We start from the raw sequence: 23,376 nt of genomic DNA on the forward strand, positions 1-23,376 counted from the left end.
AATAAATAAAATATTAAAAAAAATATTCTCCCTCAAAAAAAAATTTGTCTTGATATACCAAGAGAAGTTAAAAAAATTGAAAAAGGAAAAATAGTTTAAATGAAAAATATTCACAATTTTATTTCTTAGAGAGATCTGTTGCTAATATTTTGGTATACGAACAAAAGAGAAATTGAGCTTCTGAATGTGAACTAATGTTTTTCCAAGAAATTGATCAAGCATAATTAAAATTTAAGTGACAAAATTTCTTCTGAATTTTCTTTCCTTTTTTTTTTTTTTTTTTTTAAGATTTTTGTTTATTTGACCAACAGAGATCACAGGTAGGCAGAGAGGTACGCAGAGAGAGGAGGAAGCAGGCTTCCTGCCAAGCAAAGAGCCCAATGTGGAGCTCCATCCCAGGACCCTGGGATCATGACCTGAGCCGAAGGCAGAGGCTTTAACCCACTGAGCCACCCAGGCACCCCTGAATTTTCTAATATAGAGGGCAACACCTGTCCTTCATGCATATAATATTTATAGATGCCTCAGACAGTATGAAAAAAATCAGTTTTATGGGTAAGAAAATGTTCAGTACACAAACTTCTCTTTTAGAAGCTCAAAAGATTCATTTTGCTGAAAAGAACCACTATCCCCCGTAAGTTCAGGAAGTTTCCTTACTATTTTTCTTACCACTCCTTGTACTTTCCTTGCTTTCTTTGCCCTTTGCTCTGTGCAGCTGATATCCTTGAGAGAACTGAGAAGGAGCCAGAAGGGGAAAAAAAGAAGATGAGGAAAAAAAGGAGGGGCAGCAGAAGTCACGGAGAAGTAACTTGTTTCTTGTAAACTCTGAGGATTTGTTGTAAATTATAGCAGACACCCAACCTTCTTCCCAAAAGGTGTGTCAAGAAGCAGATCATTGAAATAAAATGTCATTACTTTTTAAAGCACCAAGATTTAAGCAGGTACTTAAGTACCGTCTATTAAAAAATAGAAACAAAACAAAAAAGCAAGTAAGTTTCTCAGATTCTCACTCTCTCTGCACAGGGTATTCCACATATGTGTGTGTGTGTGTGTGTGTGTGTGTGCGCGCGCGCGCATATATATTTATAATATATAAGTATGTATATGTAATGTATATGCATGAATATATGTGTATGTACATATGTATGTATAATATATACATATATAAGCATATCTATATAAATATGTCTTCTGTCCCCTCTTCTGTTACTTTCCTTTGGATCAGCTTTTGAGCTATACTCCTAAGCACTTGGGGGCAAATACCCAAGTATGTCTCTCATTATGTTTTATACACTATCAGAAACTTTAAAAAACTTTGGAAAGCATCATTTCTTTGCACCTCTTGCTAGATTAACAGGAAGATTCATGAACGATTCCAGATATTCCTAATACTTTAAATATCATCTTCATACTGGCAACTCTTTTTTTTAGCATAGGACCCAATGTTGGCACTGCCTCTGCACCATGAGGGTACATATTTTAACCACTAGGCTATTAATGACTCTACTTGCTCTATGAAGAAATGATATTTTATGGAGAATCCTCTAAAACTTCATAAATCTTTTTTAAAATTAGACATGTTTGAACAGGCACTAAAACACAAGCAAGCCTTGGCCCCATCTCATGCGGAATGGGTTGGATACAGATGTTCCCCTACAAGCTCTATCTTGCCTATTACGAGAACATTCATCTCCCAAACACATCATTTCACCTACTTCGCCTAAAGCAAAACAAACACACACAAAAATTAGAGGATTTTTGAAATATTATTATTAACTCTTAAACCCTTCCACTCACTTATGTCCTTACAAAGAAGGCCGAACATCTGGTTTCTAGAATGCCACCATCTGAAGACTGCTTGCCTTCCCCCATGTGAGCTAATGACAACAGGGGACTCTAACTTGCATCTTCATTTCTCTGACCTACAAAACTGATGCCTGGGCCAGCAGTGACTCATAAAGCTGGAGACGTTAGCTCATGGCAATGATTCAGACATGAGAATTCTGACAAAGGCCTCTCCCCTCACTGGTGCTTCCATGGGAAATCAGTCCCTGGAAGGAATGGCTTACAACCGAGGCACACATGTTAGTATGTCTGGGACCAAGCACTGTGAGAGGGGGCAAGGCTGTCTGTATGACAGCCATCATCCTAATGAGAAAATACTTCACAAACAGCTTACCCAGGGTAGAAGAGCCTTACAGAAAGGTCCTTATCTCCCATAGCCAGTCATTTCCATCGGCCTGGAGAAGAGTGTGAATTCTATTCTAGAGACTACTTGGCTTTCTCCGCAGGGAAAAAGGAAAGGCAGAAGGGTCAAGTGTCTGGAGGCTAGTAGGTTTTTGGCTTTTGTTACCAGGGGTGAGAGAAAACATGGTAGGAAGTTTTGAAATAGGCTGGATAATAATCATCTCATTCAAGCAGGACCTTCAGCTTGAGCCTCAGTAAAAGGATGTGAATGCTAATTTTACAGGACAGGAAGCTACATGCCTTACCTGCTGCCTCTATGCCAAGGCAGCAGTAACAGTTTGGATGAAGATGGACTTCCAAGTTCAAAAACCACTGGAACCTCATTATCTCACTTGACCCTCTCAGCAACCCTGGAGTGTAGCTATCATTATCTTTATTTTAAAGATGAGGAAATGGAGGCACTGGGGACATCGTTAAGTGATTAGCAAAAGCCCCAGCTGGAAAATGGCTGCCAATCCTTTACTAACATATATCCCCTAGGAACACAGTTAATCATTTCAGCTACTTTCCTGGTTCTCCGTTCCTCCTCCCTTCTTCCCGTGGAGCCCCTGGCAGCAGGGACTTCCACATCTGACTCTGGGGCTCTCTCATGTCTGTCTTTCCTGGCTCAAGTGCACTGTATCCTGGGTGAGTAGTCAGCCCCACCCCCAAGTGTCTGCACAATCGTAGCATTTTCCAAACTGCTTTCTTCATTCCAGTCCCCCTTCAACCATGCTTGATACTGCTGTATGAATGGGCTTTATATTGGGATCTGAGCATGATTATTCCTATGCTCAAGAAGTGTTCAGCATCAGCACGCTGCCCATGAGACAAAGTCCAAATGCCTTGATCCGCATAGGTTGGCCTCATCCTACCTTCCGAGTTTTAACTTGAGCAGTTTCCCGTACCTGACCACAGCTTCAGGTAGAACAGTTGGGATCACTGTCCTGGGGAGGGCGGAGTTTCTACTGGGTTTCTACTCCACTGGCTGCCTAGAAAGTCCACTTTCTTCCCCCACTTAACCAGCTGCTTGGCACAGAGCAGGTCATCCACTGCTGTCCTTTTTCTTTCCAGCCACAAAAGACTTGTCCTCTGGATGCACAGGGTTTTTTTTTTTTTAATCCAAAGGATCTTCAGAGGCTACTTGATACATTTTCCCATCTGAAACGAGTCAAGGGTCCCACCTACTCCCACACACTGTGTGGCTGAGCTCATTACCACTGGAGGCAGCACATAAAATCCAGACCATTCTTCACTTTGAGCTGGAATCTGCTGCCCTGAGACTTCTGTTTTGTGGAGATTGGGCCCTCTGGGCTCACCCAAACAACTCTAGAATGCGGCTAGCTTCAGGAAAGCTGGGCAATATAGAAGGAGCTCTGTGCAACTGAATAACAATATTAACCTTTCATAGTGTGGGGTCCTCACTCGGTTTGGGTTATGGCTGTAAAAATAATTACTCCTCAGTGTCGTCTTCCAGACTACATTAATTTATCTCAAAATTGTTCTTCTTAAACAATTGTTTAAGGTACTGGTACCTCAGAAATAGACATTGCAGTATGCCTGGGTGTAACTCAAAGCCACAAGATAAATGCTATTTATCCTCCTGCAACTAAAATTTTGAAGACTTCTCATTTTTTTAGACAGGGAAAAGAAATATTCATATAAATATATTAAAGTAAAAAAAAAGTTTTATGTATACAAAACAAAATGTTTTACTGAAATGTTTTATATAAATAAAACAAAACAAAAGCCCAGAAAGTGTATGTCTTCTACTCAGGACTCAGGACCAACTCGAGATGCCCAAGGTAGAGATTCATTTTTCTCTGCTTCTTACTGTGATAAAATTTTAAAGCACTGTTCTAACATACAACTTCCACCACAAAATGGTGGCAGCAGAAGCTAGAAGTTCCCCCAGGAGGGGATTCCTTATTACAGTGCCCAAGGAATCTGTGAGTGTGGTGGGGTTAGGTTGAATTCTAATCCTAAATTTATGATCTATACAGTTAAAAAAAATCACCATTGGCCAGGCACAGGGTTAAACAGTTTACATTCATTATGTTTAATCCTATTAATAAAGTGCTACCTAAAGATGTATTAGTCCCATCTTAGGGATGAAGAAGCTGCCCTAGGGATAGTGTCTTGCCCAAGGCCACATAGATAGAGCGGAGGAATTCAACTCCAGGTCTATCTACACACAAAGCCTAAATTCTTTCCACCCACCACTCTGCCTCCTTAGGCACTTTTGTTTGTCCTCATTTTAGCAAAAGAGCCACAGTCCCTGTTTTCAGGAAGAGGCAAAGATATTCTGGCTATCCAATAGGATGGTGACAGTATTTGTAATCATCAGTCCTGCAAGATAACTAGAAATGATACACTGTGAGCATCCCCCATATTTTACAGGATTATATATGCCATATCACATCTCATTGTAAGTTAGCAGTTGAGAGAACATTTTCATCTTAAATCAGGAAATGATGGAAAAGAGATGATCCCCTATTCTGCTTAGATGTTTTCAAGTATTCCATTTTCTGCTTCTGAAGTCTAAATTCCGATGTCAAACACATTCAAAGAGCAATAAATTAGGAGCTAATCTGTGCCCCACAACCATATGCCCAAGTGACAGCTTCAAAACAAATTGTCAAACCATTTTTAAAAAGAAAATCTGTTAGTGTGGGAATGCTTGTAAGCAAGTTTTAGAAGGATGTAACCTCTCACACTGCTCATCTAACAGTGTGGGCAGTACCCAGGCAAAATATATTCATCCTAACGCCCTCCCACTTCTAAATTAGTTTTTTCTTGAGGCATTCTCTATGTGCTGAGCACAACTGACATTCTACTGAGATCATGGACAAAAGATACCCAAGCAACTCTGGTCATTTCTTTGTATATACCCACTAGGACCCTCAAAGGCAGACACAGTGAAGGCTGGACTCAAATCTAAGCTCTGTGAAGTTTGATTGTATTCTGAGACAACAGGAAGGAAAACTTAGATTTAAAAGTAATTATAATAAAAGATTATTTCTAACAGGTAGAAAGAACATATAAATTTTTTAAAAAATGCATTTACATTAAAATACTGCTTTGGTTACATTGTGGCACTATGAGTTCACACCTAGTAAAGTCAAACCAGCAGAGAAAGAGGTCTTAAAATTATATCGCTTATCTTTATTTCACTAAAATACTGGCAGATGGTTATGGAGACCTTCTTTGCTAGAAATTTCAAAGCACTGAAAAGGAAAGTATATGGAATGGCATGCTTACTATATTCATTGACTAAGATCACTTAGTATTGGGTATAAAATGCAGATTCCTCAAAAAGGAACAAGACTTGCCAGGGAAAAGAAAATAAGAAGTCCCCTTTCTTCTCCTTTCCTGAAATAGCTCAGCCAACACTCTTAAGAGGAAAACTGAAGGAAATAAGAGGTATATTCTCCCTCTTGGTAGCAAAAACATCCAGTAGATTATAGAATACATTAGTCAAAGAAGCCAAGATTTTAAACTGAATTTAACATTCAGTTTCAAATGGCTTGGCTCTTCTCCTCTTAGAAGTCCATATTATGAAAATATACTATTAAAGCATCTTAGAAAACATCCAATGAACAAACTTAGAGAATCCACATTATACTTTTACAGAAGAATCCACTTGCTGTTTTTGCATGAACAATGTTCCCTTCCCTTCTCTGTTCTTCTTCCTATTCCTTCACCTTTCCCCTCCCTGCTCCTAATTCCCACATACCCAAGATGATAATACACTTGGATAGAGGCTGAAAGAAGATTCTATAAAAACTTAACAAAAGGACTTTTCTCAGCATGATTCTTCTACCTATGTCTATGATGTTTATGTGAAGAAAAACATCGCTGAAAACCACATGGCAGTAGGTAAGAAATCACTTCTGTGGGGCTCCTGGGTGCCTCAGTGGATTAAGCCCCTGCCTTCGGCACTGGTCATGATCCCAGAGTCCTGGGATCGAGCCCTGAATCTGGCTCTCTGCTCAGCAGGGACCCTGCTTCCCTTCCTCTCTCTGCCTGTCTCTCTGCCTACTTGTGATCTCTGTCTGTCAAATAAATAAATAAAATTAAAAAAAAAATCCCTTCTGAAATATGAATACATTACAGGAACTTTTACAAAGAGCTATATATGTAATGCTTCTTGAGGGTCCTAGTGAGTAACCTGGAAGAAGTCTACTTTTCCTTCAGCTTCTGCTGCTGAGTGAGACATCTTTTCTCTAAACCTTGAGTTGGCCCTCACTTGCCATTCTAGCTTTTATGTCAAAAAATTACACAGATGAGTTACTGTTTGTTGAATCATGTAAGGACCTTCAGACATAAAATAGAAGTACCTGCAAAAGATGCTTTTGTTACACCTAAATATAAATGTGTAAGCTGTGGTCTTTGAAGGTAAACATCAAACACGATCTATTACCAGTGAATACCATGAAAGATTAATATAAACCTAAAGAATGAGTTACCTATGGTAACTCTTAGGGGTGGATGATATATTTTTCCAAGACTGATTAAAATAGTTATTTGTCAGATGCCTTTCTAAACTCAAAGGAAATAAAGTTAAACTTAAGCATTTTAAATGAGTGCGTATTGATTTATATAATTTCAATACATTCTAGACACGAGAATAAGCAAGGGAGAAAGAGGTTACTTAGCTATGTGGGTTAGTTCAAGAAGAAATTCTTAATTATCATTATAGGATACTTTCTACACCTCTATCCTAACTGTTAAGTATAAAAAAAATTACTCCAGAGTTCTATTACAACAATACTTTCTAGTGTACCTACTGATCAATCTGCTTTATCTAATTATCAAACACCATTTCCCATGGACCTTCCATACAAATTCTATGGGTTTGTACAGACAGGTCAAAAGAGTGAGTGTAGGTGATAATTTGAACAAATAATATTTCAAGGTAAGCACCAAATTCTGAGTGGATATACAACTTGAGTCCTCAAAGACCTCCGTGATCAATCACTAAGGCAAAGGAACAGAGCTTGCTCCCACTAGCGCTCACAGCTTTTCTTGTAAACACCTGCTTCTGGGGACATTTTATCTTCTCAAGACTGTCCTGCTTTGGAGATTGTGGTGTGGTCAGGGATAGTAAACACACAGAAAAACTAAGATTTTAAATTCAATAGGATCCAGTTTTTTTCTCTCCCTTACTGTAATAATATCTTTATTATTATTCCCCTCTAATAATGCCTTTAAAAATTAATTCAAATTCTTAAAGCCAGTCTACACTACAGAATTCTTTTTTGAATAGAATTCTTAGAAACAGGAAGATGTTTTGTAAGTCTCCATTCTAATTTTCCTAGAGAAAATTTTGAGAAACAAAGGTATCTCCGATTATTACACATTAAGTGCATCAAAATTCTGGCATATCAAAATATTAATTAAAGTATTTGTTATAATAGCATATCAATTTTAGATAAATCAAGTTCATAAAAATAACAAAACATTGAGTAAACTTAATACACATGTTAAGGCATTCAAGATATTTAAGCAAGTTTTATAGGACTATGATAATTATTTTGCTATTTTAAACTATTACAGTGGCTGATAGTGGTCAGAATTTTGCTTTTTATGACATACAGTTAATCACATCTATGACTTACTTGATGACAAGTCCTTGGTCAGAAATATAATCCATAATAACAATGTTTTTCTTATGGGAAAATGAGATTTGCTTTCCCAGGAATACAAAATAGCTTAAAAAAAAAAAAAGTAGAAGCAATTTATATTGTTTAACACCAGGGCTCTATATTCATAAATATGAAAATCATAAATTTATACCCAGGGTAGAAGGAAAAGGTACATAAACAAAACAAGGAAGAGAGAAGAAAGAAATGTCTTTCAAGTCTAAATTTTAATTATTGGAAATTAATTCCTTTTTTACTCAACTAGAGTAACATATTTGTATTTATACAAATATGCATATTAATTTTATATTTTTAAGGAAAATAGTAATATTTTTCTTTTACTGACCTCTTAAAAGTGATCACAGTTTAAAACTTTATCATTGGTTCTGAAAAATCTTACCAATAAATCCCTAAGAAAGAAAGTAACTGATTAACAGTTGTGGGATCCAATTAAACATGCTTTAAGAAGAAATTATTTTATATTAGAAGAAAATATATATGTATACACATTTGTATATGTATACATGTACATATATATATGTACATGTATACACACCCGCACACATACATTATATATAGTGTATTTTTCATCCCACTTTTATTTCTAGGGATTTATATATTTATACCACTTTATTAATCTCTGCTTATAACTGGAAAACCTCAGGAAACCAACTAAATTGTAAGCATGAATTGATGCAGTATTCAGCAGATAAATCTAAAAACAAAAATCCAGGGTAAGATAGTAACATACTGTGTTTTTAGAACTTGATCTCTCAGGCTTCCAAAGAGCTTTGTAAACTTTAATTAGGCCTCACAACAATCTTGCCAACTAAATACTATAAGACCCATTGAACAGGTGGGCAGACACCGAAGAACTTGCCCAAGATCATAAGGCTTGTTAGTATTCCAAAGCTGCCCTCGGAGTCCTGTTTTCTACTTCATGGACCGTGCTCTTTGTGAGCCTGTCAGATGACTTTTCAGATTCAAACGAGGATCCTTAAGCTAAATAATCATTGTTATTCCTAATATAACTTGGAAACCATTCAAGTAAAAAAATAAGTATTTGGGGGGCACCTGGGTAGCTCAGTTGGTTAAGTGTCTGACTCTTGATTTGGGCTCCGGTCATGATCTTGCGAGATCAAGCCCCTCATCAGGCTTCCTCACTTGGCATAGACCTGCTTAAGATTCTCTCTCTTTCCCCCCTCCCCCAACCAAAGTACTTTAAAATAGAATATTTGCCTTCATTATATATTTCACAAGACTTAGTAGATGATACCTGTTAAACCATATAAAAACTAAAAATAAAAACTGAATGAGTAACCCATGAAGGAACATCTGCATGACTGGTGAACTTGAAAATTCCCTATTTGGCATAACATGATCAGAAATTACATTCCAAGCTTTCGGACATTAGTAATACAGTAACAGAGTGGCAAATTATACTGTTCTCTTTTCCACTAAGACATCATGGGTCTTCATTACTACATTCGAACTAAAATAAGAATGCTCATTCTATTTGTAAAGTGAGAATGTTTCCCTAACTTACCTCACAATGAATTAGATCTAGGATCTCTGGCTACTTTCAAATTTTCTTTTAAATTTCACCTGAGGGCAGCCTGATGATGGGGCCATAATCATTATTAAAAACCACAGGAGAGACTGCTGCCAAGATCATTACCTTTAGACCTCCATGTGTCTAATTACAGGACCCCTTGTTCTAAAAGCCATTCCATGTCTACAGAACATCTGCAGGGCTTCAAAGAGTCTAACATTTTCCCTTACAATAAACTCTCCTTTAATCTCAGAGAATTGGAAGTGGTTGAGCAGAAAGCTATGTTATCTCAAGTCGTCTTCCAGTCATGGTGACCAGAGTAGACATAGTAATTGATAGTGATATAAACCTATGAGGATATATTTTACGCACATGCTATACTCATGATGTGACAGGTGATTGCTAAACCCCTTTCATGAGAAAAATACATCTGCCCTTTTCCACCAGAGGGGATGGAAGCCATGGCAAGACTTGGTCATACTATGGAAATGGCTAATTATCTGGGATGTGAGTGGAAGAAGGTGCCGAACTCAGGTATGGGAATGCCCTCAGAGCAACATTCCCTCAATAAATGGTACATATCATTCTGGGCTGATTTGAAGGGATCTTTGTCAAGCTTAATGATATACTGTGTTTCTTTTGAGTCATTAAAAATTCTTATGACATTATTCTCTGTTTACACCTCAATTTTCAGGTCATTTTTCTTCTGGCACACACTCTACTTGCCAATTAAAAACAAGCCATCAGTTAGTGAGCTGAGAAAATTGATTCAACTCTCTTTCAATCTCACTGCCCTTTTCTGATTGCAGTTTGGCCAATTTTAGAGAGGTAAGTCATAGAGTCCCATAAATTCTCCAACGATAAAAACAAAAACAATCAAATAAGATCCTTTCCTTAGACAAAGGATCCAACAATGCACAGTATTCCATATTGTATACAATAAAATTCTACTTGGAATGAGAAGGTGAAAGTCATTTACTGCAAGAAAAAAAACAGAAAAATCTCCAATGACAAGCATGTTGCTTAACTTATTGTAGAAAGGGATTAATCTATATAAGTTTTTAAAGGGATAGAGAATTATTTATGAATGAAACATATTTACTGGTAATCTCTCCCTTAGATACCTGCTCTAGTTTCCAGTTATATTATGTAAACTTCACATAATCTTCCCTTGTCACTGTTCAATATATGACAAGGTCAACATTCAGTACGTCTATTGTTTCCTTTGGTCTAGAGTGTTTTATGATTTTTTTTTTAAACTAAATTATTACGATCATTTAAAGATCTGCAGATATTATGTGCAAATCCAGGTTTTCAAGCTGTTTCTGAAAATTTATTCTTTTAATGCCAGGTCTACTTTCTCCCAAAACAACGGGCTGAGATTGCAAAGGACAGACCTTGTAGGCAGGGCACATGATCTCATCTTGCTGCCATCCTTGTTCTCATCATTCAATTCCCACTGATATTTGGGTTTGCCACCCCTCAGGTAGCCCATATCTAGTCAACATGATCTGTTAAACCAAAAGGGCCTGATAATCTTATTCCCATTCCTTTTTTTTTTTTTTTTTTAAATAAATTATTTATTTATTTGACAGAAATCACAAGTAGGCAGAGAGGCAGGCAGAAAGAGGAAAGCAGGCTACCTGTTGAGTAGAGACTGATGTGGGGCTTGATCCCAGGACCCTGAGATCATGACCTGAGCCAAAGGCAGAAGCTTAACCCACTGAGCCACCCAGGCACCCTGCATCGGATTCCCATTCTTGATGAAACTGTCTATGGTGACAGATTTATATCATGATCTTCCCAATATTAATCCACCATTCCAGGAAAGCAAAGCTCCAGTGAAAAAACAAGGTACTGAGTGGCTGGTGAATTCCTACAAAACCAAAACAAAAAATTGACCAGTACTAATGTCAACAGAGTGATGGAGAAAAAGGAGATGGAAGGGAAGAAAGGGACGGAAGGACTGAGGAAGAGGAGGATCGGGAGAAAGAACAAGGAGAAAAACAAAAAGAAAACTTTATAGTGGAAAAAAGAAATGTCAACTTTATTTAAATTTGCTATTTATTTCTTTTTAATTAAGTGGTAGTTCTCATCACATTAGATATAATAAATCAGTGTCAAGATTTTTATTTTTACTTTTGTTTTTTTAAAGATTTCATTTATTTATTTTTGAGAGCGAGAGAAAGAGAGATGACAAGTAGGCAGAGCAGCAGGCAGAGGGAGAGGAAGAAGCAGGCTTCTTGCAGAGCAGGGAGTCAGATGCAGAGCTCAATCCCAGGACCCTGGGGTCATGACCTAAGCAGAAGGCAGAAGCTTAGCCCACTGATCCACCCAGGCACCCCCAAAATATTTATTTTTAAATAAAAAGCGCATTCAACAAATCATTCAGAATAGTGTGGGAGGGGCATAAACATTAGGTGAAACTGGTTTATCCCACATACATTGACCTAGAGTCAATATAAACAAATTAGGGCAAACATGCTGATGAAGTTATTCTGCCCTGCCCTGGGGCCAAGAGCCCTGCAGTGTGTCTTGTGATGGAAATTCATTTTTAATTCCAATCCAGGGTCAACCAAGTAACAGGAACCATCACCAAGAATATTCTGGCCCTTTACTTAGGAAAGTCTTCCTCAATGCTTGGTGGACTAAGAAATAGCTTGGCTAACAGGCGACTGTGCTCAGTGTTATTGTTTCCTTCCTCATGAGAGGGGCACCCGAAGGCACTCCTCTATGTATCTTCGGAGACTTATAGGACAGCTATGTCAGGAAGTGAAAATAACCTCGTTATGGGTAACACATGTATCACTAGCAGGAGCCAAGTCTTCTCTCCTGTCCCTCAGCAATAAAACCTAACAGCCACTCAGTGATGAGATCAGCTCCAATTAAAGCTCGAAATTTGACGACAAAAGTGTTTCCTTAGTGTAAAGCAGTTGATAAATCATTTTCACCATGAAAAACTTGGTCTGTACACCATGTCCTTTGATGGGCTATTCTTAAGAGTTCTGAGATTCCAGAGGGCCACGCAATGGCCTGGCTTGCATTAGAATTCTGCAGAGCTGGCAGCCTGATTCTGGAAGTCTTACATTTCAGGTAACCTGATGACAGGGAGGGTGGGCCACAGGCATGCCTCTCAGCTCGCCTGTGAAGCCAAGGTAAGAGAGCTTGCAGGACTGATATGCTGGGATCAATGAAGCTCTCCCTGGGGAACTGGCTGTTCCCCTTTCAAATACCACCTCCCTAATCTCTCCACTTGCTCAAGTCAGACTATTCAAAGCTCTGAACAGGACATGAAGCTGGCATGATTAGGAACGGCAAAGGAAAAACGCTCTCTTGAAATCATGAGTAGAGGCAAAAATCATCCCTTTTACGGATGGTTAACAAAGTCAGAATTGAGGCATACTGCTTGGAACTGGAATTGCTTCCTTTAGCCGTGAAGAGAAAACAAAGTTTCTTTATATTTATTACGGGCCTGTGTAGGCTGGACAGTGTGCTGGGCACTAGGTCAGGAGGCCTACCCTCCAAGACCTTTAAATCTGTGAAGGGAAAAATCATGACAGAAAAAAAAAAAAATGTATGGCCAACGACCAGGTCTTTATCTCAGACAAAGCACAACAATCACTAACGTGAAAGTTTTTCACAGTATTCACACACAGATAATACTGTACATCATGGGTTATGACAAAACAGCTCTCAAACTGATAAAGGTGTGTGAGGCTGATCATCAAGACAGACTGGGGGCAGAGTGTTCCCTTTCCTCAGACTCTAGTGACCAGTCCTCTTGGGAATATAGGTCAGTCTGTCTGGAGAGGACCTTTCCCTGTGTTAGGTAGGAGGGCCTGTGTCTGCTTGGGCAGGCATAGGAAAACAGCAGAGCCGTCCTGTGGGAGTCTGCATATGGGACGACCTGTTATCATTCTACATCATCTAATTCATATATTTGGATAGTGGATAGTATCACAGTTCCTTGGGGCATGCGAATAGCACCAAAGCACTAAGGGGGGAAAAAAAAGGCAGAAACTTTTTGCTTTGCATTCTTTCAAATTATTGCTGGTTGTACAACTGAACCCTCACAAAACTGTAATAAACTCATGAAACAAAGGGATCAAAATTCAGATTCGGCAAACATTTCTATTCCTATGAGAAACTAGTATTACACAGGTCATGCAATCCTCATAATAAGGAATAAGCATTAACATCCTATTTGGACAGGTCCCATAGGCTGTGAGCAAATTTCAGAATCAAAATCCACACCTAAGTTTCTTGCCATTTGTCTTTTTTGTTTCCTCTTTCTTCCTCTTTCTTTCTTTCTTTCTTTCTTTCTCTCTTTCTTTTTTTTTTTTTTTTAAGATTTCATTTATTTATTTGACAGAGATCACAAATAGGCAGAGAGGCAGGCAAGGGTGGGGGGAAGCAGGCTCCCCACCGAGCAGAAAGCCTGATGTGAGGCTTGATTCCAGGACCCTGAGATCATGACCTGAGCCGAAGGCAGAGGCTTTAACTCACTGAGCCACCCAGATGCCCCATTTTTTTTTTTTTTTTTTTTAAGATTTCACTTATTTATTTGAAAGGGAGAGCATGAGCAGGAGGAGTGGCAGAGGAAGAGGGAGGAGACTCCTCACTGAGCAGGGAGCCCAGTGTGGGGCTCAATCCCAGGACCTCAACACCCAAGCTGAAGGCAGACACCCTACCAACTGAGCCACCCAGGTGTCCCTCTTGCCATTTCTAAAATACCATTCTGTCAACCATCTGATGGCTCCTGATTCTTTGCCATGATCCTAGACTGGCACCTCAGGATGTTAAAGGGGAGGCCTTCCTGAGCAGCAGCAATTAGACTCTAGAAAGAAGAAAGGAGTCTGAAGCGAAGTCCTAAGTTCAGTGTGGGTTTGGGTTTGAACGTATGTGTACATGTCTGTGAGATATGGAATATGGAAAAATGTTATCACACTTCATTTTATTTCATCGGAAAAAGTTTAAAATAAATACCTTGCTTTTATGGAACTGGAAATACAATCACATTCGTTGTTTAAAAAAAGAGAGAAAGCAAATATGCATATATGCTTTAAATATATTCATTATATTTTGGCAGTAATTCTGAGTAAAACCAGAATGAAAAGAGAAAACACGAGAGGATGATGACAAGTGATAAAATGGTACTAAAAAGGTTTTTATTAAAAAATTACCAGGAGACGATGCAGAAAGTGTGGTTCCTCCTCCTGACAGCTGCTTCTGCTACTTCTAGTTTGTGGGCAGTTTTAAATGATAGTATTTTATTTTGAAAAGTGGCTTTAATATGCACAGATGCCAAAGAAATAGGTGTTGTGTAATATGACATTTAAAAAGCCCTCCATCAGCTCAGTCTCAGCTCCGTACCACACAGGGCCTGGATATCCCTCCATGGTTTCTTCTATTCATTTCCAGGAGAAGTTGTCTAGACAGGATGGCAGAGAGACGTGAGCTGGGAATGGGAGGTCCTGGGTTCCTCTCCCTCCTCGACTGGTCATCAGCCTTGTCACCTTCACTCCTCTAAGCTTCCTCATTTATAAAAGTGGGGCTGACAGCCCTCGTTGTGAGGCTCAGTCAAAATAAACAAGTGAGATGATAATTTTTAAAAATGCGAGGTGAGCTGTGAAATGTGTAAGCCTAATGATTCAAAGACCTGTACCCCTGGGGCAAATAATACATTATATGTTAATAAAAATAATTTAAAACAAATGTAAGGTCTATGTCTAAGTGGAAGTGTATACAGATTGGCTCAGAGAGTTAGATACTGCTGCTTGGCTGTTTTAGGTGATCTCAGTAGCTACACAGATAAGGGTTTGAGGGCCCTAAATTTAGGAGAAATATCCCTCTGACTAAAATAAAAGTGAGGGTGAACAAGAAAGGACTTACTAAAACTCTGGGGATGCCTGGGTGGCTCAGTTGGTTAAGCCACTGCCTTCGGCTTGGGTCGTGATCCCAGGGTCCTGGGATTGAGTCCCACATCGGGCTCCTTGCTCAGCGGGGAACCTGCTTCTCTCTCTGCCTCTGCCTGCTTGTGTTCTCTCTCTCTCTCTCTCTGACAAATAAATAAATAAAATCTTTTTAAAAATAAATAAATAAATAAATAAATAAATGAAGCTCTGAACACCATCTGATACACTGGCAGGAGAGAAGGGACATCTAATTAGGTCACCCCGTTCTATAAAATCAATAGAGTAGATAGTAGACAGCTGAAGAGAAGCCCAAGAAAGGCAAAGCAGCTTAAGTAAGGCCATTCTTTAATGGTAGGCAAAGTTTCTAATGATGACCTAAGTCCTTCTGAAAATGTCCTAGTTTAATATTTTATTTTTATTTGACATAGAGAGAGCACAAGGGGGAGTGGCAAGCAGAGGAAGAAGCAGGCTGGGGAGCCTGTTGTGGGGCTGGATCTCAAGAACCTGGGTTATGACTTGAACAGAAGGCTGCTTAACTGACTGAGTCACCTACATGTCTCAAGCACCTCTATGCTGCTAATTACTTCAACCTCACCGTAAGAAAAGAAAGTAGGTATCACCAGACTCATCGTTATCCTCATCAGAAGTACTGACTGAACTTGAGAAAGATGAAGTGACTCAGCTAAAAACTCACAAAGATGATCATATCTAGAATTAAGGTTTTCTGATTTCCAAACAGTGGCTCTTCCCATAAATAGCAGTGACTACCCTGTCATTCAGAATACTGATCTCACTGTTGTCCCATGTCAGGAAACCTAAGTATACTCAAGAAGACATTTTCTCTCTTTCTTAATCTACCATTTAGGTATAGCTCTCCAGGCTTTTTTCTATGACACAATTTAGTTCTCTGAGGAAAGGGCTTGGATGGTTCAGAATCATGTTCAAACTGGAAGAAACCTTAAGAACGTTAAGATTTCTGTATTTCTGTATGAGGAGCTGATGAGACCAATTTCATGTTCCACCTGCAGCACGCTCCACCACTATGATCCTTAAACCATGTTAGAGGGAAAATGCTCCATCATCTAGTGGCCTCATTGTGCCCATTAGCCCTTCAGGTGTGCTTATTCCTAATGCAGTGGAGCTTGGCCCAGGTGTGCAAACAAGAAAGTGTTGGCCTGGAAGATCAGGGACCGTGAACACCCAGTGGGTCATCCCTATGCTAAAGCGCACCATGAGCCATTTATAAAATGGCGCTTCTAGCAGATCTTCAGCATGCTACTACTGAGACTGATCAACCAATATTTACTTAAGGTCTAGGGACTCTACATTTACTCACCTTTAGTGTCTGTCTCCAGGATTATTACAAAAGACCCTCAAGACTGGGACATAATTGGTAAATAACACATGGGAGGAAGATCAGATTTTAAGCTTTTACTTAGACTTTATGTTTGAAGTATGAACCATGACAGAACCGCTTCTCAAACCATGAAAGAAAAGCCCCAAAATAAAAATTTTGATCCCTTTTGAACATCCTGATGTGGAAGGGTAGAAAAAGAACACAATCTAGTGCGGGAAGGGAGAATCCGAAATAGGTCCAACAGCACAGAAGCCTCTGTCCCTTCAGGGATGTCACTTCAACTCCACATTCTTAGCTTTCCTCACTAGGAAAATGGGAATTATAAAACTTGTCCTACCTAGCTCACAAAGAAGCGAAGACAGAATGAGGGCACACGTGTGAAACTACGTTGGGATGTAGTGCGTAAATGCAGATTGTTTTATAAACGATGTAGAGCTGGATTAAAGCTACAGTGAACTAGACTCTGTAACATAAAAAGTAAAACACTTTCCAGAGAAATCTATTTGCCAACGGGGGTGGGAAGATCTGCTAAAATAATTCTAAAGCTATTTATCAGTAAGATGATAGTATCTGGAAGCACTTCTATAATCCATGCAAAGAGTAAGTTGTTTGAAAAACATGTGTACCATTTTGCCACTTTGGTGTTGGGCATCCTTTGTTCAAGTAGTTAAAACCAGTCTTGTAAGTCTCCTCCCTCATATGTGAACTTTATTTATAATACATTAGAAAACAAACTTTGAAATAGAATAAACATTCTTGTACCTTTTTAATTTTTGAAAATATTTCCATGTACTCTTGGAAAAGTTATATATGCAAAGTTCATTTTTTCCCCCATTTTTAACCAGAATCTCTTTGGACTAATTGAAATTTTAGAGCTTTCTTTGAGGAAAAAAATTCTAAAGGTAGTAAATATATAAGTATCAATAAGTTACAATTTGTGCTATAAAACCTACAAGTATAAATGAATTTAGCCATTCTATAATAAATGAGATTTTAATTTCCTATCACTCCATGTTTGCAATTTAATTTTTTTAACCACACATTAATATGACATTTACTTCTTCAAAGTAATGAGATAGTAACTATGCTAAACTCTTAGAAATGCAAGCCTGTATCCTATGCCCATGATACTTTTTGTTAGAATAATGCTTTATAGTTTTCCAAAAACTTTCAGGTAGAGGACTCCCCCCCACCCCAACTGCACAAAGCAGGGGAGAACAGATCTGCTGAAATTGCCAGAACATAGGGCTTTGGTTCCAAGATTGGGGTTTTTCCCATTCAATGGCACTTTTTCTCTCTCAGGTTCTGTGTTAAATATTTAAAAATAAAATGTCCATGGAGGACAGTGGAAAACATTCCACCATTCAAAATGGATCTGTAAGCTTTGACAGAGGAGAAGCCGCTGGGAGGGGTAGTGAAGACCACCCCCCGCCCCTCGGATTCAGGGGTCAAGTTGAAGGGCACACAGGGACCCGGGGCTCTTACCGTCCAGGTGGCCGACTTGGCGGTGCTGGACTGCTGGAAGGACACGTCGAAGCTGTGCGGACCCGGGTAGTCGGTGTTGGAGGGGATGGCGGGGGATGGAGAGAGGGCGTCGAAGGTGGAGCTGGGCTGCGCGTAGGGCGACGGCGCCGTGACGCTGTTCTGCGCGTGGTCTGTGTTGTAGGGGCTGGTGGACGAGGAGCCGTTCTGGATCTGCTGGTCCATGCTGTTCAGGAGCCCCAGGTTCGTGTACTGTGGCTGCAGGACACCCAGAAACCCCAGTGTTAGCTATGTTGGTGGCAGATCATTGCTCTGAGAAGGCATCATTTGCTGCCTGCATTCTACAGAAATTGAAATTCACATTCAGAAATGAAACTTCACATTCCGGGTAAAATGACTAATTTGTGATACACAGAAAGAGCAAGGGAAGTCTAAGGCCTGCGTGTGTTTTGTAATGACCCACAGAGATCACAAAGCTTCATGTGCAGCTTTTGGAGACTGTGGTCTCCTGAAGAGAAACTGATAGTAGAATATATGCAATGATTTTGTGGTAGTACTGTCTAGTGACAGACAGTGACTGTGTGTGTAGTGAGGAGAGCGTAGGGTATAGACTTGAAATCACATTATACACCTGAAATTAATGTAACATTGTGTGTCAACTATATTTAAAAAAAAAAAAAGTAGAATATGTGTTCATTAACAAACTGGACAAAAATGTCCAGAGCTCAGTAGTTATAGAGAAGTTCTTTAAAATAAATAAAAACCACCTACTATTTCTTTTTTATCCCCTCCCGCCATAGTATTCAGAATAAGAAAGAACACTGGGTAGAAATGTTTTAAAGAGGACTTAAGCATAGAGTTGTTGTATATGGGGCAAAATCAGAGGTCCTCCAAACTTCCCTGTAATCTTATTGTCTAAATTCTGTCCCAGGGTACCAGGAATGCCACCCCCCACTGCCCTCTGCCCTGGGCCCCGAGGACTTAGTTCAGCAAGACTGGAGAAGCATGGGTAGTAAGGTTAGGGAGAGCCACCTAGATATTTTTAAAGAAAACATGCTAGTATATCATCCAAGCATAACCTAATTTTTTATCTGTTCTTTCGTTTTCTTTGTAGCCATTTCTTCTTTGCCAGAGTAGAACATGTGTAAGAGGAACATCATCTAGTTATGATTAACATTCTATATTTGATATAATTTAGAAGTACATTAGTTCATATAGCTCCTCTCCCAGATACTTGTAGGTCTTCTGGGCCAACAGGCACGGAATAGGAGGCACTTGATAGGATGTACATGGAAAGAAGGAATTGACTTGTCATTTAATCTGGGAAAAAAATGCATTACTATCATAGAGTGGGAGAGATCTTCTCAAGCATCAGCTAGTAAGCACAGAGTGGGAAAAAAATGCATTACTATCATAGAGTGGGAGAGATCTTCTCAAGCATCAGCTAGTAAGCACAGAGTGGGAATTCTGAAACCAAATCTTCTGACTCTGAGTCCAGGCCCTGCCCAGCACCATCACACCTGTCACTCCTGAGACAATTCAAGTCCTTCCTAAACTAGAGTCAAAACGGGCACATTTCAGAAGGGGCAAGCACCGGATGGTATAGTTTTTTGTGTGTGAAAACTTCTGACTCATATTGATCTCGTTCTTTCTTCAAGTTAGTGAAGGGGAAAACAAAGCAAAAACAGGAGAGAAAAGTAGTCTCTTTGGTACATATTTTATAAAGGAAAGGAGGACTCTGGCTCTTCCGTTGAAGGATAACTGAGAGTCCTTGACCAAGTAAAACTGCGGGGAAGAACAGACTCACAAAGAAAGAGAAGCTGGACGAAAATTGTCATTAAACTGGATTATTTAACTAAAATTTAGGTTTTTCACACGGCGGGGGGAGAAAGTACGAATTCGGCCATTCCATTCAGTCCAGAGAGCATCTGTCTAAATGCTAAAGGCCGCATGTCCATTCCAGTACATTTATACATTCGCATTCCATGGCCGGATGCCACGTCCCCATTTGCTCTTTAAATCACTATTAATCTCTTTACACTTCTCCCCATGCTGACAAGAGCAGCTGTTTGTCTTGCCTTCTCTCCCCTCTGACTTCTCCAGCTCCCATTCCTTCCTGTCCTCCAGCTTCAGCTTCCCCTCCTGACAGGTGAGGCAAAACTGTAGGTGAGTCAGTGGAGAGAATAAAACCTGAGGCGCTGGTGAGTGTCCACACCCCTGCCCCCCCCCCCCCTGAATTCAGCTCCTCAGGAGGTACGCAGGCCTGCAGCAGCAGCCTAGGAATGGGATTGAAAAGATATTATTTGTGTTCAAGTTAAGGGTCAGCATGCAAAGCACTCCTGAAGGTCCTGTAGGAATCAGATAATGCTCCTGGAGGCACGTGCTTCCCTACAGCGGTACAATTAGGGAAGCAGCCGGCCCTGACAAAAAGGACAAAGGAACCGGCTGAGCACTTTCTCACAGGCAGTAAAATGCCTGTGGAGTCACCCCTTTCCTCCTCCTTCCAGCTACAGAGAATGGAACTTGGGCTAATTGTGGGCTTGGATGAGAACAAAGAAACTTCGTCCTTTGATTTTTTTTTTTTCAATATATGTAAAGAGAAACGTTTTGGGACCAGCGTTAAAAGCCAGTGAGCAAACACTCAGTGCTTCTCGAAGGACTTAAAAGACATGGAGAATGCATTTACCCCAGAGGCACAAAGGAGACCCCTGGAATAGCAGGAGGACTGAAGGTATTGGGTGGTACTAAAGAAACAAGAGACTGTATTCCCAGGCATGAAGAGCACTGTAGGTGCTGATGGCTAAGCTTTTAAAGGGCAGCATTTTTAATTCTATACAATTCAGGGGAAATATTTTACTTAATAACAGAATGTGGTTCCAATGCTAATGCGTCAACTTATGCATCATAAAGCTGGAATTTTCAGATGTAGACAAAGAGCGGCTTACTATCCAAGATAAAAATGGGAAAACACATTTCAATTCAAACTTTCCTAATTTTACTTTAAGGAGCCATAAGTAAGTCAAGTAGTGTACTCAATTGTCTTCTAAAAAATTAAAACCCTAAAACCAACACTATTACTCTTTAATTTAGCTAGAACAAACAACAACAACCCACCAAAGTTAAGAATTGCATGATTGGAAATCTACTTGGATACTTTGCAGAGCTTTGTTAAAAATCAGTGTCATAAACCTGCCATAGGAAGCAGTACTTTTGAAGTTAATTTAAAAAGCATTCATTGAACAACAACAATTTCTTATTTGACGAGAGAAGGGACATGTTGACAGAGGAGGATTGGAGGCTGAAGGCAGATCAGCGGAACCAAAAGGAACATGAGCAGTGCAGACAGGACCAGCAAAATCATTTGTGTGACCCTTTGCAAAATGAAAACGCAGGGCCTCTCCGTCCTAGTTTATGGTTCAAACAGGTGATAGCAGAGCATGAAACAAATACAGGGCCCCTTGTTACTGTTCTCTTTTGTATTTATGGATGAAGCTAGCTCTGAACTATGTCAATGAGGATAATATTCATCCCTCATGTTCCACCATCCCTATGTTCCACCAAAGTGAACATAGTGGGGGAAAGGGAGCAATGTCTGTGCCTCTTCTTTATTATAATCCCATAAGCACAGAGGGGAGAAACTTCTGTTTTGCTGGGATGCTAATGTAATGCCTATTTACAAAGACCAGTAGAAGAGCAGCAGAAGTTAAAACCTGACACTTCAATGTCAGTCCAAAAAACTGCCCTCAGAAGAATTCTCTGGCATTGCCTATGTCCCATATATTTTTTATGTAAGAAAAACTATTAGAATTTGAAAGAAAACAAAACAAAAATAAAAGTAGATTGTCCCTTTCTAACCACAAGGTACCTTGATCTTGAAAAAAAAACTTAGCATACCCTACAGATACTCAATGAGTGAATGAATGAATGAATGAATGAATGAAAAATGTTATAGATCTACCCCATCCTGTCTGAAAGAAGAGACAGTCATCTTTCCACAAAACCTGAATGGCAAAATGAATACAATTTACCTGATAAAGTAAAACAACTGATTTCTTCTGAATTCAAACAGGTGCTTCATTTCCTATCAAATAGGTTTGAAATAGAAGATTCACCACTTGGACCCTAGGTTTTTTACCAACTTCTGTAACTGGAATATATCCAGGTTCATCACAGACTAGCTGATCTGACCACAGAAAGGATGAAACACACAAATTGCTCCCTGAGACTTCTACTCCAGGTACTCACAGAACATTCTGGGGGCGTTCTGAAACGTGGAGCTGTTATGAGAAGTGTAGGGACACCCAGGGGCTGAGTCTCAAACTGCTTGCTTTCACCATTAGGAAAGAGTAAGTGTAGGTAAGAACTAGTCCCAAATATAGAGAAGAGCATTTTCCTGTTTTTCTCCTCTCTTAAACCCTTTGCTTAAGGGCTTTGCTATTCTCATAGCCATCTACAGGCTCTCATTTATTTCTTCAGTTTGGATGCATAGAATTAAAATATGGAAGACTGCATTTTTTTTCTTGAGTGGTCACTGCTTTTGGAGTGTCCTCTAAATGCAACCCTTTTAGCTACATCTATTTCTCCTTCCTGGATTACACTGATAAGTGATCTTAAAATCTGCATATAACGTGAACCTAAATTTTCTTCTCCTCTTCTCAGAAATAATGTGTCAGTATATATTACTGTAAACAAAACTCAGTATTGAATACCTGGGTTCACCTTTCACGTTGACAGCGCAATGACTTTCTTATAAAAGAATTTAACCTCAGAAAGGACCCCCATCAAGGCATTTGACCAGTACAACGGAAAGAAGGACTTAGACATCATTTGTGTTTCTGTAAATCTTTGTCCTCCAATTCATCTGTATAAAAGATATTGTGTAAATTCTACTTACCAGAGATTACTATTTGTAATAGCTAAATGATGAAAACATGGCAACGAAGGCCAACAGTCTATGGCAAGAAATTAATAAAAAAATGAGAGCCAAATCAGGGGAAGGAGAGGTTCTTGCTGGCTGCAAGATACAGAATCGAAACTTATTTGCTTCCATTTCAATGTCCTCTTGTCACAGGAAACAATCACTTACCTAAATTTTATTTGGAAGAAATTATATTTATAATCTCTCTGAGATTAATCTCTCTGATTCACTCTGAGACAAAACTGGGAAATTAAATATTCTTCGGCACTTACATTCCTGAA

The 23,376-nt window shown here is 39.3% G+C and overlaps 1 protein-coding gene across 4 annotated transcripts in view; it reads right to left on the reverse strand.

The window, feature by feature from the left end:
- TP63 (tumor protein p63) overlaps nt 1-23,376 on the reverse strand; it is a 223,561-nt gene that overhangs the window by 62,756 nt on the left and 137,429 nt on the right. For all 4 annotated transcript variants that reach the window (XM_059163147.1, XM_059163146.1, XM_059163148.1 and 1 more), the window contains one exon: nt 18,181-18,435. In XM_059163147.1, the coding sequence (XP_059019130.1) occupies nt 18,181-18,435 (255 nt within the window). The remainder of the gene's footprint in view (nt 1-18,180; nt 18,436-23,376) is intronic.

This window comes from Mustela lutreola, chromosome 2 (assembly GCF_030435805.1).
Source record: "Mustela lutreola isolate mMusLut2 chromosome 2, mMusLut2.pri, whole genome shotgun sequence".
NCBI lineage: Eukaryota > Metazoa > Chordata > Mammalia > Carnivora > Mustelidae > Mustela > Mustela lutreola.